Source organism: Octopus bimaculoides, chromosome 11 (assembly GCF_046866305.1).
Source record: "Octopus bimaculoides isolate indiv1 chromosome 11, ASM4686630v1, whole genome shotgun sequence".
Taxonomy (NCBI): Eukaryota; Metazoa; Mollusca; class Cephalopoda; order Octopoda; family Octopodidae; genus Octopus; species Octopus bimaculoides.
Genome location: NC_142938.1, coordinates 34,605,912 through 34,623,720, shown reverse-complemented (window position 1 = coordinate 34,623,720; position 17,809 = coordinate 34,605,912). Strand labels below are relative to the sequence as shown.

Below are 17,809 nucleotides of genomic sequence, written 5' to 3'. Positions count from 1 at the left end.
AGTGGAGCCTGAAAGCTGGGGGATGGCTGATGCAAAAACCAGGTACATGTACAACTGGCGGCTGTACTTGGGCTCAGAAACAACCCAGGTACAGGTACTAAGAGCAGTTGGTGTTGAACATAAAGTGGTTTTCTCCCTGTCAGAGAATGTACAAAATAAGGGCCATGTCATTTATATGGACAATTTTATTTCATCATCTACATTGTTCCAGGATCTAGTGCAAAATGGAACAGGGGCATGTGCCACACTATGTGTAAACTGTCAAGTATGCCTGATGAAATCAAAGCAACAAAACTCCAAGCAGGCAATGCTCCATTATACAGAGATGGACACATTTTGTACACTTCCAGGTATGACAAAAGACCTGTGAACCTTCTGACAACTGCCTATTCTTCTCAGACCTTCAGAAAAGAAGATCAATCAAAGCGTCATGAAGATCATACCAGGATTGTTGTACATACCTTGTGCTGTGCAGTCCTACTATCATCACATGGGGATGATAGTGCAGATGGTAGAAGAACGTTTTCTTCTACCTCTTTGAAATATGTTTCTGTAATGCCCTTGTCATCTGGAAAGCCAAGTCAGCTCACCAGGTCAATGCTGAAAAGTTCAGGCTCAAAATTGTACATCCTCTGCTGGAAGGCTACCAGTCAGGTGCATCTCACAGGTGAGGGAAAAAATCAGAAGCCCCTCACCCAGAGAGACTGGTGTTAACAGAACACCTTATTATTAACCCCAAGCACCTAAAATCTGGCAGGCCATCTTGCCCAGATTGTGTTGCTTGTTCAAACAGAGAGAAAAACATCAAACCCAGTTTGTTTGCAGAAAATGTAATGTGGCACTCTGCCCATACCCCTGCTTCCACAGCCTGAGAGAGTACAAAGTAGACTGCACCCAAGAACTTCATGAAAAGTGATCAAGGTATGTTGTAAGTATATTAACATATCTGTGCTTTTTGTTTTTGTTTTGTTTCTTTTTTTTATGTCAAAACATGGTGAACAGGAAATTGACTGCATTCACCATGTGGCATTTTCCAAGTTGTTGTCCCTGAAATACCAACATCAAACAGTAAGACCATCTAAGTCAGATATAGGTAAAATTAGCAAAGCAATAATAGATGGAATGATACCTAAATTAAAATGTGTAAACAATCTCAAATTGTGGTTAAACACAAATGAAGTTATCACATGGTTTAAAAGGCTGGGGAAAAAAAACAAGACCAAATGTGTGCAGTTAAACATATTGAACTACCACCAGTCCATAAACCCAGTTCTACTAAACAAGGCACTAATATTCACTAAAACCAACTCAGACCTAACTAGGGAAGAAATAAATATAATTTTAGCTGCTAGGAGCACTATAATAGAATATGGAGGTAAGCTATGTAGTTGATTGGACAAGGTTGGCTCATTTGACATAACAATGGGGTCTAGTGACTCCACACAAGTCACAGATTTAGTATACACCTATTATTGCAAATAGAATCTTGGCATCCGAACATAGGGGGAGGATTATATAGAGAATGACGCATTGTTCACTATACAAAAAGTAGCAACGTAGAAATAGAAAGATGCAAGAAACAACTTCTTAAATTCTTGTTGTAATTTGTTATGTACAATAAATAAGATAACCAGACAACAGTAAAAACAATGTAATGAACTAACAAATCTCTTTATGAACCAACAATCAATATTCTTTGTGAACTAACCAGCCGACACCTTCCGACTTCACTGAGAACTAACACAAACTTCACTCAACTCTGAACTCACACAAGTCGTTACTATTTATGCTTTACTCAGACCAGTCTACCTTTCATAAGGGGATGTCGCAACCTCGTTGACGTATGACAGGGACCTTCTCTTTGTGGCTGGTGACTTCAATGGTCATGTTGGACAACATGCAGGGGGCTTCTATGGCGTACATGGAGGCTATGGTTTTGGTTTCCGCAATGAGGAGGGAACCAGGCTGCTGGAGTTCTGTGATGCAAATGACCTTATGGTTTGCAATACTAATTTCAGGAAACCTGCCAGTCACCTACCGTTCTGCAAGACACTCTAGCCAAATTGACTACACCCTCACCAGAAAAAGGGCAAGATGGCTGCTTATAAATGCCAAAACCTTCCCTGGCGAAGAATGCACTCTACAACATAGACTAGTAGTTAGTGACTTCAGGATTAGGGCCAAGTGGTTGACCAGGAGACAACCAGCTTGGAGGGTCTGGAAGCTCAAAGATCCTGTGAATGGACGGAGATTTAGAGACTTATTACTTGAGGCCTTTGACGAAATAGAAGGGGAAGTAGTTTCACACGATGTAGAAGACAACTGGACATTTCTACGGGACAACCTGCTGAGGGCCACTGACCAGATCTGTGGATGGTGCAAAGTCCCCTCTTGACCCAAAATAACGTGGTGGTGGTACAATGTTATTGACAGGGCTATTAGACTAAAGAAACAGGCTTGGAAGGAATGGAAGAATGGTGGTAGCAAGGAATTGTATCAGACTGCCAGAAGGGAAGCTAAGCGACAGGTTTATTTAACCAGAGGGGAAGCAGATAAGAAAAAAATTTGCCAATGTTCTGCGCCATGAGGACCAAAGACTTGAGGTATTTCGTGTTGAAAGACAGTGTGTGAGAGAGAATTGTGATGTTGTGGGAGAGAAATGTGTTCGCATGGATGATGGTACACTTCCACTAAATGAGGCTACAAAGAAAGAGGTATGGAGACGCCACTATGAAAGGTTGCTCAAGCTATTAAGAGTATGAAGACAGGAAAAGACCCCAGCCCTTCAGGAATCACTACAGAGATGCTCAAAATATCTGGCAGTGTCGGCTATAGCCAAGTTACCCATATTGTTAACGAGGTGGTACACAAAGGAGTCATACCCAATGACTGGTGTAGCAGCACCATAGTCAACTGCTACAAAGGTAAAGGTGATGCTTTAGATACAAATAATTACAGAGGCATCAAGTTGTTAGATCAGGTAATGAAAGTCAAGGAGAGGGTCATAGCCCAACTAATTAGGGACCGAGTCAGTTTAGATGAGATGCAATTTGGGTTTGTGCCAGGGAAAAGCACCACTGATGCTATATTTCTGGTAAGACAGCTGCAGGAGAAATACCTAGCCAAAGATAAACCTCTGTACCTGGCTTTCGTTGACATGGAGAAAGCCTTTGACAGGGTCCCCCGATCCCTTATCTGGTGGTCAATGAGGAAACTAGTGATAGAAGAATGGTTAGTGAGAGCTGTGCGAGCCATGTACAGAGATGCTGTCAGTAAGGTGAGGGTTGGCAACGAGTAGAGTGAAGAATTCCGGGTAGAGGTAGGGGTCCACAATGGTTCTGTCCTCAGCCTATTTATCATAGTCCTCCAGGCGATAACAGAGGAATTCAAGACAGGATGCCCCTGGGAGTTCCTCTATGCTGATGACCTTGCTCTAATTGCTGAGTCACTATCAGAACTAGAGAAGTTTCAGGTGTGGAAGTAAGGACTAGAATCGAAGGGCTTTAGAGTCAACCTAGCTAAAAGTCCTAATAAGTAGGAAGGTAGACAAAATACAAACCCCTTCAGGTAGATGGCCCTGCTCGATCTGTAGAAAAATCGTAGGTAGAAACTCTATAAGATGCACTCAGTGCAAGCTATGGACACATAAGAGATGCAGCAATATCAAAAGAAAGTTAACTAGGAATTTAGTTTTTGTATGTAGCAGATGTTCAGGAGCTATAAACACTGTAAATGTGCAGAAAACAACTTCTGCCACATTCCAGGGAGAAAAACTAGACGTAGTTGATAGCTTCCGCTATCTAGGTGACCAAGTAAGTAGTGGGGGAGGGTGAATTGAAAGTGTAGCTGCTAGAATAAGAATAGCCTGGGCAAAGTTCAGAGAGTTCTTACCTCTGCTGGTGACAAGGGGCCTCTCACTCAGAGTAAAAGGCAGACTGTATGACCCATGTGTATGAACAGCCATGCTTCATGGCAGTGAAACATGGGCTGTGACTGCTGAGGACATGCATAGGCTCGCAAGGAATGACGCCAGTATGCTCTGATGGATGTGTAATGTCAGTGTGCATACTAGACAGAGTGTTAGTACCTTGAGAGAAAAGTTGAACTTACGAAGCATCAGTTGTGGTGTGCAAGAGAGACGATTGCGCTGGTATGGTCATATAGCGAGAATGGATGAGGATAGCTGTGTGAAAAAGTGCCACACCCTAGCAGTTGAGGGAACCTGTAGAAGAGGTAGGCCCAGGAAGCCCTGGGATGAGGTTGTGAGGCACGACCTTCGAACATTGGGCCTCACCGAGGCGATGGCTTCTGACCGAGACCTCTGGAAATATGCTGTGCGTGAGAAGACCTGGCAAGCCAAGTGAGACCTAAATCTAAGGCCTCAGCCAGTCCACTTATGCGTACCTTCCTTCATTGGACACTAAACTCCACTTGCGAAGACATGTTGAGGCAAGTGAAAATTAAATCGAAATCGAATTAAATTCAACGACTGGCACCCATGCCAACGTCGTCTCCTTCATTGGACATGAAACTCGGCTTGCAAAGACCTATTGGGGCAAGCGAAAGTGAAATCGTCATGGCACCTGTGCCCAGCATCACCTTCCTGGCATTTGTGCTGGATGGCATGTGTAAAGACATTCGAGTGAGATCGTTGCCAGTGCCGCCGAACTGGCTCCTGTGCGGGTGGCACGTAAAATACACCATTTTGAGCATGGCCGTTGCCAGTACCACCTCACTGGCCTTCGTGCCAGTGGCACGTAAAAATACCCACTACACTCTCTGAGTGGTTGGCGTTAGGACGGGCATCCAGCTGTAGAAACTCTGCCAAATCAGATTGGAGCCTGGTGTAGCCATCTGGTTTCACCAGTCCTCAGTCAAATCGTCCAACCCATGCTAGCATGGAAAGTGGACGTTAAACAACGATGATGATGATGATGATGATGATGATGATGATGAGACCTGACTACTGACCGAGACCTTTGGAAATGTGCTGTGCGTGAGAAGACCCGGCAAGCCAAGTAAGATCGTTGCCAGTGCCCCTGGACTGGTTCTTGTGCGGGTGGCACATGAGATGCACCATTCTGAGCGTGGCCGTTGCCAGTACTGCCTGACTAGCTCCCGTAGGATTTTTGAGCGAGATCGTTGACAGTGCCCCTGGACTGGCTTGTGCGGGTGGCACATAAAAGACACCATTTCGAGCGTGGCCGTTGCCAGTATCGCCTGTCTGGCCTTCGTGCAGGTGACACATAAAAGCACCTACTACACTCTCTGAGTGGTTGGCGTTAGGAAGGGCATCCAGCTGTAGAAACTCTGCCAAATTTAGATTGGAGCCTGGTGTTGCCATCCGGTTTCACCAGTCCTCAGTCAAGTCGTCCAACCCATGCTAGCATGGAAAGCGGACGTTAAACGATGATGATGATGATGATGATATATATATATAAGAAATATAAAAATATATAAAAAGAACAAAAATACTGGGAATTCAGTATACACCACGTGGCAAAATTATGAGTTGAAAAATTTGTGGAAAACATATAAAAAGTGGAAGAAAAATGCCTTTGTTTCACATAGTTTAATATTTTTTTATAAAGAAATTTTTAAAAAAATACATATTTTATGGATGTCACGATATCCAACTGGTTTTCATTATTTAAATTAGCTTTTCAAGGGACATTGTGAAATGATCAATTCTTGTGACAAAGGGGTCTCACCATTTTGGATGCTTGAAAAATAAGAATGAGTCTAGAGAGTGGACGAAGGGAGGTAACAGGTGGCAAGGGGGACAACTAACTCCTCAGTATAATTTTTGAAGTGGTCAAGTTTATATATTAAGGTGTGGTCTGTACTTTTGTATGAACAGGTTTTTGTTGTTTAGGCATTTTTGTAAAGAGACTGGATCTTTGCATTGGTATAATGGAAAGATAAAGAAATTCGGCGTTTAATTTCTTGCGCATCTGTCGATATGTTCGTTCAGGGCTATCTGCCTGTATTGAGGAAAAGGAATCTGTTCTTTATGCAACATGACTCTGCATCTCAAAGTAAGGCTCATAATTGTAGCCACAACCTGAGCAGGTTAGGACATAGATAAGGTTCTGGGTAGCTCATGTGAAATTGGTCTTAATTGAGAATTTTTCTCCTTGCTGGAATGTGAGCCTTCAGTTAGGTATGAGCATATACCACAATTAGGTCATCTGCATTTTTTAACTGTTGGTATCGTATGTATTGAGTATAGTTTTGCATTTGTTAGGAGTCTCTTGAGTGATTTGTGTTGTCTTTTGCATTTGAGGAGTTTGTGTATTTAGGATGTTGTTCATTTTTGGGTCTTGAGTGAGCAGAGGGAGATTTTGTATAATTGTATTGTATGCTTCATTGTATCTGGGGTTGTGGGTTGATATGTATGGGAGTGATTTAAAGTGAGGTGTGGTGTTTTGTTTTGTTCTCCTTAGTGTGTTTGTGTCCAATTTCTTGGCTAGGAATTAAACGAGCCAAGAACATATCAACAGATGCGCAAGAAATAAAATGCTGAATTTCCATATCTTTCCATTATACCAATGCAAAGATTCAATCTCCTTACAAGAATGCCTAAACAAAGAAAACCTGTTCATACAAAAGTACAGTCTACACCTTAATATACAAACTTGACCACTTCAAAAATTATACTGAGGAGTTGCCCCCTTTGCCACCTGTTACCTCCCTTGGTCCACTCTCTAGACTCATTCTTATTTTTCAAGCATCCAAAATGGCGAGACCCCTTTGTCACAAGAATTGATTATTTCACAATGTCACTTGAAAAGCTAATGGATATTATGATATCCATAAAATATGCATATATTAAAAAAAAAATTTCTTTATAAAAAGATATCAAACTATGGGAAACAAAGGCATTTCTCTTCCACTTTTTATATGTTTTCCACATATTTTCAACCTATATATATATATATATATATATATATATCTATATATATATATAATAGAAATAGGTTTCAAAGAGAAAATAAACTACACATGGTAGATATATATGGAAAATAAGAAAAAAGCAAAAATGCACATTAGATATAAAAAAATAGATAAAGGCCTTTTTATGAAAAGTAACAATAAATATATACAATTACATGAACTGGGGTAGAATTAAGAGGAATAAAAGTTATTATTTTGAATTGTTAAAGGGATTCAAAGTCATACTGGTAGTGTCAATTGCTGTTCACTGGCTTTGAATGCACACCAAGTACCAAATGGTGTTGGGTCTACTAGTCCTTGAGTAAAAAGATTATATGCAAGGGAGGTAAATAGTTCTGGGAGTGGTGCAATTAGGGTAGATGTAATGCTGTAATATGAGTGGTGTATGAAATGCTGACCTGAGGTGTTCTGTCAACATGGGTTACCTAGAACTTAAAATATACCAATCATCACTACAAAAATATGGCACCTCATTTCAATGCTATTTAACAGAGAACTGGAAGAGGTACTGAGATGATTGCTTTATACTTTGGAAAGATAGCATGGACAAACTCCTCGATTTCAAAATAATATCAATAGCAACATACAATTCACCATGGAACACAGCAATAAACAACTTGCTTTTCTTGACATCCTAATTAAAATAGTCAATAACCATATCGAAATGGACATCTTCTATACACCCACAGATTCAAAACAATACCTATTATTCAACTCATGCCACCCCAAACACATAAACATTAATATACCTTATAATCTAGTGAAAAGAATCTGTACCATAGTTTCAGACACCAATACTCGTGAACACAGATCAATACTAATCAAGAGACATTATCCAACATCATTAATAAATGGTGGGATTAAACAAGCAAAGGAAATAGACATATGAACATTAAGCGAAGTCAACTGAAATACTACACCAGACTTAAAAATACTCTCATACATCTTCACACACAACTCTAGAAACAATGAGGCCTTTAACATTATCATCCAAAATCTACCCATCTCACAGGAGATAAAACAATGAACAAAATTTTAGGCTCACACAAAATTATCAAGAGCAAAATGCAAGCGAAATCATTGAAAAAAATATTAACCAATGCAAGACTATATCCAACCCTTCACCCTTTGGAGGATACAGAGTTCCACTTTAAATAAGGTGAAATATTTAAGATAAAATCAAATTTCACCTGTGCCTCGGAAAACAATCTATGCCATTACCTACTTAAGATGCGGTAATAATTATATTGGCCGAACAGGAATGTCACTCCGTCGAAGAACAACTCTTCACAAAGAACAAAGCTGCTACCCACAATAGAGACAGTTACAGGTCAGTGAACACATAGAAAGGTGTGCTAGGAACCTTAACCCTAACTTTCCCTTTATATCAATGTTCACATAACACCTCAGTTCAGCAAAGAATGAATAAAGAAGCAATTTTCATCAATAAATATCATCCACAACTCAACATGAACACATAACATAATACAGAACACTACTAATCTTACCATGAATATCACTAATTCCCATACATTCCATACACCACTCATATTACAGAATTACATCTACCCTAATTGCACCTCTCCCATAACTACTTACTTCCCTTGCATATAATCTTTTTACTCAGGGACTAGTAGACCAAACACCATTTGGTAATCGGTGCGCATTCAAAGCCAGCAAACAGCAATTGATGATATTGGTATGACTTTGAATCCCTTTAGCAATTCAAAATAATGACTTTTTATTCCTCTTAATTCTACCTCAGTTCATGTAAATGTATATTTTTATCGTTACTTTTCATAAAAAGCCTTTATTTATTTTTTTATATCCAATGTGCATTTTTGCTTTTTTCTTCTTACTACTTTTGCTATATATATATATATTACTATATATATATATATATACACACACACATAATATATATATAGAGAGAGAAAGTGAGGGAGGGAGAGCTAATACACACACTCTCTCTCTCATGCTGGACCACTGAAATCTACAAGTTTTTTTCATTCTCTCTCTGTTTATTTTCTCTTATTTCTTTTTGTTGAAGTATACAGGATCGAAACGTAAAAGACATTTTTATTTTCCTGAGCATCAAACTAATACACTTGCTTGTTGTTCATACACCTGTCTTCATCTTTTGGTTTTCTATAAATTTCAACTATACATATGTATATATATGATGGCTCCAAACTCATGTTCGAGTATTGCCATCACCTGATCAAAAGACCCACACATGCAAAGGCTACAACCAGCCATTTCTTTGATAGATGTACCTTTTTTTCAAGCGATGCCTGTGCATGATGATTTTTTATAGTGGGGAAAGGATTTGCACAAATCCAATCCCACTCTCTGAATATGGAGAGCATAAACTAAAAAAAAATAACTGGTCTATATCATTGAATATTGTCAGCATTGCAGGTTTTCTCTCAGAGTTTCCCACTTCTAGAGAGATGTTGTGACAACAACAGAGGGGCCTCCCACTCCCAGTGGGCCAACCGCATGCATGGACAACAAATCAAGGTATTTCCACATCCCTGCGCATACATACATGCATACATATTATTGGATGGCTGTTGACTGCTCATGAGCTCTTCCACCCCAAAGGTCTTATGTTTTGTCTTGTAGGGTGTCCAAAAATCACCCTCATCACCATGCAAGCTTGATGGGGTTGCCAGTTTAGTTGCTGACAACCTGACAATGCAACAGGTTGTACTGGGTTACATGTTACCAGTAGTACCAAGAGTGACCTGACACACACATATATACATACAAACATACATATATATATTTGTACCAGCATCACCTTACTAGCACTTGTGCCGGTGGCATGTGAAAAAACATTCGAGCGAGGTCATTGCCAGTGCCACTAGACTGACTCATGTGCAGGTGGCACATAAAAAACGCTATTTGAGCGTGGCCGCTGCCAGTACTACCTGACTGGCCCTTGTGCCGGTGGCACGTAAAAACACCCATTATACTTGGAGTGGTTGGCATTAGGAAGGGCAACCAGCTGTAGAAACTCTGCCAGATCAGATTGGAGCCTGGTGCAGCCATCTGGTTTGCCAGTCCTCAGTCGAATCGTCCAACCCATGCTAGCATGGAAGGCGGAAATTAAATGATGATGATGATGATGTATATATATATATATATATATATATATTGTACAGGGTGCCAGCTCTCACCTGTATCGTTTTTTTCCTGTACAGCTTGCATCAGCTTCTTCAATCTACAAGTCTCAAAGTCATTTTCTAAATGTCTGATCATTTTGCAGACAACAGAATATGCAAGGTTTATCTTTCATGTTCCTCTTCAGAGTTTTCCATTTCTCAAGTATTTTCTTTGTTTCCTCTGAGATTCTTTTGTCAGGTTCCTGTTAGCTTGCAATTCTCACCTTCCACACACAGCTTTTAATTTTCTGGACCAGTGAGTTATAATCTTTATCAACCTCTTCAAGTTGATTCCAAACTTCCCTCTTCATAGCATCCTGCAACTTAGTCACATTGAAGGCTTTGATGTTTTGATTCTTCATTGAGATGTGCAGAGGTTTCTTCAGTCCGATTTCGTTATACATCATACTTTCTGATAGCAAATGATAATCACAGCTGGTGTTGAATGGTATTATCACTGAGACATTTTGCAGTATGTGCCATTTGTCAACTGGGATGTAGTCAATTTCTTTTTTGTATTGAGTATTTGGAATCCATCTCCTTTCATGCTGTTTCCTGAATAGGGTATTTCAGGTGAAAAGTCTTCTTGTCTCAGCTACGGTAACCAAATGTTCTCTTTCATTTCTCTCTCCTGATCCAAACTTACCAAAATATTTCTTTTCCTGCCATCCTTTTCAAATCATTGTTTTGAAATCTCCCATCACTAAGGTGTAAGTAAATTTGTGAGCTAGTGCTTTCTTGAGCTCTTGCTAGAATTCTTCTACTTCATTGTCTTCACTAGAATTTGTGTGAGCACAGATCTGGATGCTCTTCAGGGTGGTATTTCCAGAGAGATGAATGATTATTGCTCTAATGTGTGAAGAAGACAACTGGCAAGAAACAATTTTTAAATCCCATGCTTTTTTTGTATGACAAACTCTATACCACCTGTTACTTTTGTTCCTTATGCTTTTTCCAGTCTCATAACACTTCCATCTGTCCATCTTGCACTTATTTCTTTCCTTTGATATGTCTTGCAGAGTCTAGCACACTGCATTTTGCCTTCTTTTTCTCCTCCATCAGATGGGCCATTCTAGTTCTCCTTGCCAAAAACCTACAGTTTGCAGTTATAGGTATCTATGGCAAGGGTCATCAACCAATTCCTTGGCAGTGGCTTATGGGTAGCAACCTCCGGTTGTTTGAATTTCACTGTTGTAATGGAGTAGTTTTGATTGACTTGCAGGATACTGAAGTCCATTTCCTTGCATTGTAGTAGCCTTCAAATGATGTCACCCAACTGGTTAGGTGAGCAAGCTATAAATACCTCTTCTGTTTAGCTAGCTTCCAATCTCTAGAGAACAGACTACATGCTTGCTTCAGCAACCTTTTTAAATCATCCCTAAAGATCAATTCTTTGTCACTGCAAATGTTGAAAGAAGTGCTACCTATTCTGCTCAATAAAATCGAAAATACCTTCCAGCTGATGAAGGCAAAACTCCAGGAAAAAGATGGCATAACAATAAAGACAGTAAGGTGTGGAAGTGAACAACTTTGGAAAGATTTTGTTCTATAATTTAATTGCTGTCTGAAGGTGGGTAAACTACTCTTGCAGTGGAAAGAGTAAAATACCATCTTGCTTCATAAGATTTAAGAAACTCCAGACCAATATGCTTCTTGTTTCACCTGTATAAATTGTTTACAAAAGTCAGTCACCAGACTAAACAAAACACCTTGATGACCAGCAAGTTTCCATAAGAACTACAGTATAATGGATCGCATTTTCCCTCTAACACAGTTTATAGAATGAGTGAAAGAATGCAAGCTACCTCTGTGCATTGTTGACCACAAAAAAGGCCTTTGATAACATTGAGATAAATGTAGTGCTGAGATCTATGGAAATTCAAGGTGCTGAGATGCAATACATTTAAATGCTCAGGGATGTGAACTCTGGATGCATTACTGACACAACTCTACTATTGCCATCACTAAGAGTTCCAAATGAGAAGGGCGTCAAGCAGGGCAATATCATTTCTCCAAAGCTCTTCACTGCATGTCTGGAAATAGTCATCAGAGACATTAACTGGACAGGCTATTAACAAACCTTTGATGACACGGTATTCATTGCTGAAGTCATGGATTAGATGCAGACCATGTTGACAGAACCCATAGCTCAGCAGTAAGCCTCAAAACAAATTGCATGAAAACAAAAATACATGTGGTCTAAAAACATAGCATAAGACCAAATAGAGGTAGGAAGCAATGAAATTGAGGAAGTAAAGGAGTATGGTTACTTAGGGTACACAGTGAATGTGCTGAAACATGGAAGCTGAAATCTAAAAGAAACTGCATTTAAAAATGTATGAATGTGTATATATTAGAGTATTTAGGATTTTTTATTTTCCTGTAGAAAGATACACAGGCATACTGTTAGTGTTTGCAAAAGTTTAAATGTATCTTTTGCAGATTTCATTTATTCACAAACTTTTCCAATTCATTATAATCCTTTGTTTTACTTAGGTATCTATTTACTGCCTTTTTGTTATCCCTTTTTATAAATTTATCAAACTAATTATCCATTTGTTTATATATAATTTTACATATTTAGATATTTATTACACAAGTAAATGTGTATGCATATGAACAGCAACACAAATATTTCAAGCTGAAAATTGGAATATGACTTTAATCTGAAAGACAAAAATAAGGATTGCTGAATAGTGTTCAATTCTCTCTTTTAAAAATTTCTTTTAATTTATCCAATTCCAGGAAACATCTATTTGGATATTTTTAAATATAAATCATTGTACACATATGTCAAAATTCCTCTGTAATGTGCAGGTGGCTTGCTCACATCACCAGGCTGTCATGCAGACAATATTTTCTTTCCACCAGTTCTGAAGATCATTTTGAAGGTGTTAGTGATAGGAGAACAAGAGTACATACAATGCCAGAAGGTGAGCAGATGTACACAGCAGCTTTCTTTTTTTTTGAGAGTATAGTGTAAGGAGATTGTTGAAGCATCTCTTGGGAACATTAATTTTCTGATAAAGATTATGTTTTTCATTGATAAATACAGTTTCAACAACAAAAACAAAAGCAAAAGCAAACATCAAGAGCGAACCCTCTTGTAAATACATCATCATCATCATCATCATCATCATCATCGTTTAACGTCCGCTTTCCATGCTAGCATGGGTTGGACGATTTGACTGAGGACTGGTGAAACCGGATGGCAACACCAGGCTCCAGTCTAATTTGGCAGAGTTTCTACAGCTGGATGCCCTTCCTAACGCCAACCACTCAGAGAGTATATTCTTTTATTCTTTAATTGGTTTCAGCCAGAAATTCTGGCCTTGTTGGGGTACTACCATTAGTATTAATGCTTGTTTAATTACAAGAACTGAACATCAGTGCCCTTATAATTATTAAAATTTATATTTTTAACTACAATACTATATCAATCGCTAATACCAGTAATTTTCTATGAGAAAAGGCATTTTTTTTTTTTTAGAAACGTCTTGTTTGGATCATAAGAATTTAATTTTTGCAGCTTATTAAATGAATTTTGGATTTTTACTTTCTTCAATATTTTGAGCATCAAGGTAAACAATACCTTCAGTCGTGAATTAGAATTTGGTGATAATATTCATTAATGGTTTATTATTATTTGTTAATGATTTAATTGAAGAAAGAGAGCTTGGACTTGTAGAAAATAATTAGTGATATTTCAGTGTCATCTGTACATACCAATAATCTGACTGACTGGGATTATATCAGTGTTTATAAATTCTGAGCAGTTATTCATTGCATCAATGCTTTTGTTAGTGATGTGGGACTCACAAAACCTTTTAATTTAGGAACAAAACCCATTGAGGATTTTCTTCATTATTTTCTTGAAAAAATTTTTGTCAAGATGTTGAAACCATAAAGTATGGTGCACCAAGAGGGCAACGCCATATTCATTTACATCAATGAAGCTTTCAAGTTACAGAGACTACTTGGAATACAAAATCAGCTCTGAGGCAAGAAATCAATGCCCCAAAACCAATATCTTGTAAATATATGTGAAAAAATTTATGTGTGATCACTTTGCCTGTATTCAACCAACCTAGCCAGAACAACTGGTAAAAATCACATTCACAATGATCATCAACAATCATTACATTTTATTACCAAGTTTCATCCAAATTCATGCAACAGTTGTATATTTAAGATTTTTATACTAGACTATATGCATTTTCATCAAAATCTCAAGTTTTTAATATAACTGGGAGATTTATATTGAGAAAGCACATGTAGAATTTAAGAGTTAAAGATGGCAGAAACATACCTAGTAATAGTGTGTCCTTAGTACAGGCATTGACAGGTAGAGCTATCATAGCAACACGGACAAATATATGAGTCAGTTGATTTCGATAAGAAGCAATCATAAGATGTTGGGCTGCACTATCCATTAAGTTATCATAGCCTTTCTTGAGTACTGTCATTTCAACAATGTCTGAATTTTTGAAGGAAACAAGTTTCTTATGGATCAGCATGTTGTCTTGGATTACACTTTCAGCAGGTTCATGACCTTAAATCAAAAGTAAAAGTTTATTAATAATTCAAATTTACAAGATGTATGCTATGCATCAAAAAGGGGCCTCACGAATAACATTAGAGCAACAAGCACTGCTCTATGTGTTGGACAATATTATTTTATACATGACTAGAGAAACCAGCAACCTATAACAGATAATAGATGGAAAAAACAAAAGAAAAGGGAACTAGTATAGAAATCTGATATAAGTAAAATATTTGAGAAACAGTTATGAATACTTGAGATGAAACGATCATGAAATGTTATATCATACTCATTATGTCAATAAACCTAGAGATTAGAGAAAATGCATTTCAAATATTAGTATGATACATAATACCTAACTTTATATGCCTAACTCAAATATTAGTATGATACATAATGCCTAACTTTATATATCTCCACTCTGAAATAGAAAACAATATTTTAGTATTTATGCTCAGGAATATAAATTATAAATGGCTGAGAGTATGTTTTTCAAAAGTGAACCATAAACCTTAAAAATATATATACATGTGTATACAAACACACACATACATATTCAGAAGTAAAGTGGGTGCTAGCATACTGGATGTAGTGAACCAAGTATATTCATTAAAATAGAATTACTTACAGAGTGGGGAAGCAAAACTTGGAATATTTTGTAAGCCTTATTTTTCATATATTCCTGAGCATAAATACTAAAATATTGTTTTCTATTTCAGAGTGGAGATATATAAAGTTAATTTAAGTAGAAGTTCCAGTCATACAATCTAACATGTCCACTCAAGAAGCCAAGAGACAATGCATTGCAGATTTGCTTCATGCTGGGGTTGCAATTAGATGTATTGCTGTGACTGTCGGGGTTTCTGTGCTCACAATGTTAAGAACCCAACGCTGAATGTGGGAAACGTTAAGAGAAAGCAAGGAAGTGGTGGCATAAATAAAAAATGGGATAATGCATTTCTTAAAGCCAAAATTTCGAAAGACCCAACAACATCCATGAGGAAATTGTCCATGGACATGAAAGTTGATCCAAAGACTATCAGAACTGCTGTACACACTGATTTACAGTTTGGGTCATATGTGAGGACCCCAATACACCTACTGACCCACGTAATGAAAGCCAGAAGGCATGAAAGGGCCAACAAAGTGTTGTGATACCTGTAGCACAATGGACAAACTGTCAAAATCTTTTCAGATGAAAAAATCTTTACCATTGATGCTGTTCCAAATCGTTGCAATGATTGACACATTGCTAAATCACCTTCTAAAGTAAAAGATGTCTTTAGGATCAAGCACCCAGCTCAAGTCATGGTGCTCAGAAATGTAGCATCTGATGGAAAAAAGATGCCTCTCCAATTTTCCAAGTCTGAGGAAAAGGTTGGGGCTGAAGCTTATTATAAAGTCTTGCAGCATAAGGTATTGCCTTGGCTGAATTCTAACTACCCCAATGATAATTATGTGTGGACTCAAGATGGTACTCCTGCTCATATGGCGAAGAAAGTGCAGAAATTCTGTGAAGACAACTTTGCCAACCTTTAGCCTGCTAACTTCTGGCCTTTTTCCAGCCCAGACTTGAATCCCCTGGACTATGCTGTGTAGGGGCAAACTGGCACATGCTACCAACAGAACTTTGCATCCAAGTGTTGATAATATTAAGCAAGTTCTGAGGGGAGAGTGGGACAACATGTCTGAGTAATTCATTATGAAGAGTTGTGATACCTTCAGGTGGCATGTGAAAGCTGTAGTGGACAATGAAAATGGACATATTGAATAAATTGTCTCTTTACACTCCTATATGCTTGTGTTAAAATTAAGCTTATGTCAGATAGCTGATTGTAGTAAAATAAACAATTTGGTGAATTATCTATTATTTTCCAAAATCAGTATCAAAATTATCGATTACAATCAAGGAATTAATCTAATTTTTAGAAGTATGATGACAACTTTTGACATATTTTAACCTTACCAGACATCAGTGGGTGTGTGCGTGCGTGTACACACACATGCACACAAACATAATATATACACATCACATATATACATATATATATATATACACCTAAATACATATACATAAATATATATATGCACATACATAAAGGCATAAACATATATATACATAAAGACATATATACACATACATAAATACATACATATATCATCATCATCATCATCATCTAATGTCCGCTTTCTATGCTAGCATGGGTTGGACGATTTGACTGGGGACTGGCGAACCAGATGGCTACACCAGACTCCAATCTGATCTGGTAGAGTTTCTACAGCTGGAGGCCCTTCCTAACACCAACCACTCCGAGAGTGTATTGGGTGCTTTTTACGTACCACTGGCACGAGGGCTACTCCAGTGGTACTGGCAATGGCCATGCTGAAATGGTGTTTTTTACGTGCTACCTGTACAGGAGTCAGTCCAAAGTTTTGTTCACATGCCACTGGCACAAGTGCCAGTAAGGCGAAGCTGGAAACGATCACACTCAAATGCTGCTTTTTACGTGACACCAGCACGGAAGTGAGACCGCTGCTCTGGCAGTGGTCCCGCTTGGATGTTGTTGTTAGCGCTCCACTGGCACGGGTGCAAGTCATCTAATTTGGTTCAGTTTCAATCTCACTTGCCCCAACAGGTCTTCGTAAGCTGAGTTTAGTGTCCAATGAAGGAAGGTTGGCATGGGTGCCAGTCGTCGAATTGGTTCAATTTCAATTTCGATTTCACTTGCCGCAACAGGCATTCGCAAGAAGGGTTTTCTGTCCAAAGAAGGAAAGGTACGCATAAGTGGGCTGGCTACACCCCTGGTAAAGGCCATGGGTTATGGTCTCACTTGTCTTTCCAGGTCTTCTCAAGCACAGCATAATTCCAAAGGTCACGGTCACAAGTCATTGCCTTGGTGAGGCCTAATGTTCGAAGGTCATGCTTCACCACCTCATCCCAGGTCTTCCTGGGTCTACCTTTTCCACAGGTACCCTCAATCGCTAGGATGTGGCATTTTTTCACACAGCTATCCTCATCCATTTTCGCCAAATGACCATACCAGTGCAATCATCTCTCTTGCACACCATAACCTACGGGTACATACATGTACATACATGTACATGTATGTGTGTGTATATGTATATGTATGCATGCACA

The 17,809-nt window shown here is 38.5% G+C and overlaps 1 protein-coding gene across 3 annotated transcripts in view; it reads right to left on the bottom strand.

Moving 5' to 3' along the window:
• The window catches only part of LOC106872642 (dihydroxyacetone phosphate acyltransferase), a 141,602-nt gene that overhangs the window by 60,863 nt on the left and 62,930 nt on the right, over positions 1 to 17,809 (bottom strand). For all 3 annotated transcript variants that reach the window (XR_016243632.1, XM_052971966.2, XM_089359796.1), the window contains one exon: positions 14,437 to 14,679. Coding sequence is in view for 2 of the 3 variants with exons in the window: in XM_052971966.2 (XP_052827926.2) it covers positions 14,437 to 14,679 (243 nt within the window). In the remaining variant the exon portion in view is untranslated. The remainder of the gene's footprint in view (positions 1 to 14,436; positions 14,680 to 17,809) is intronic.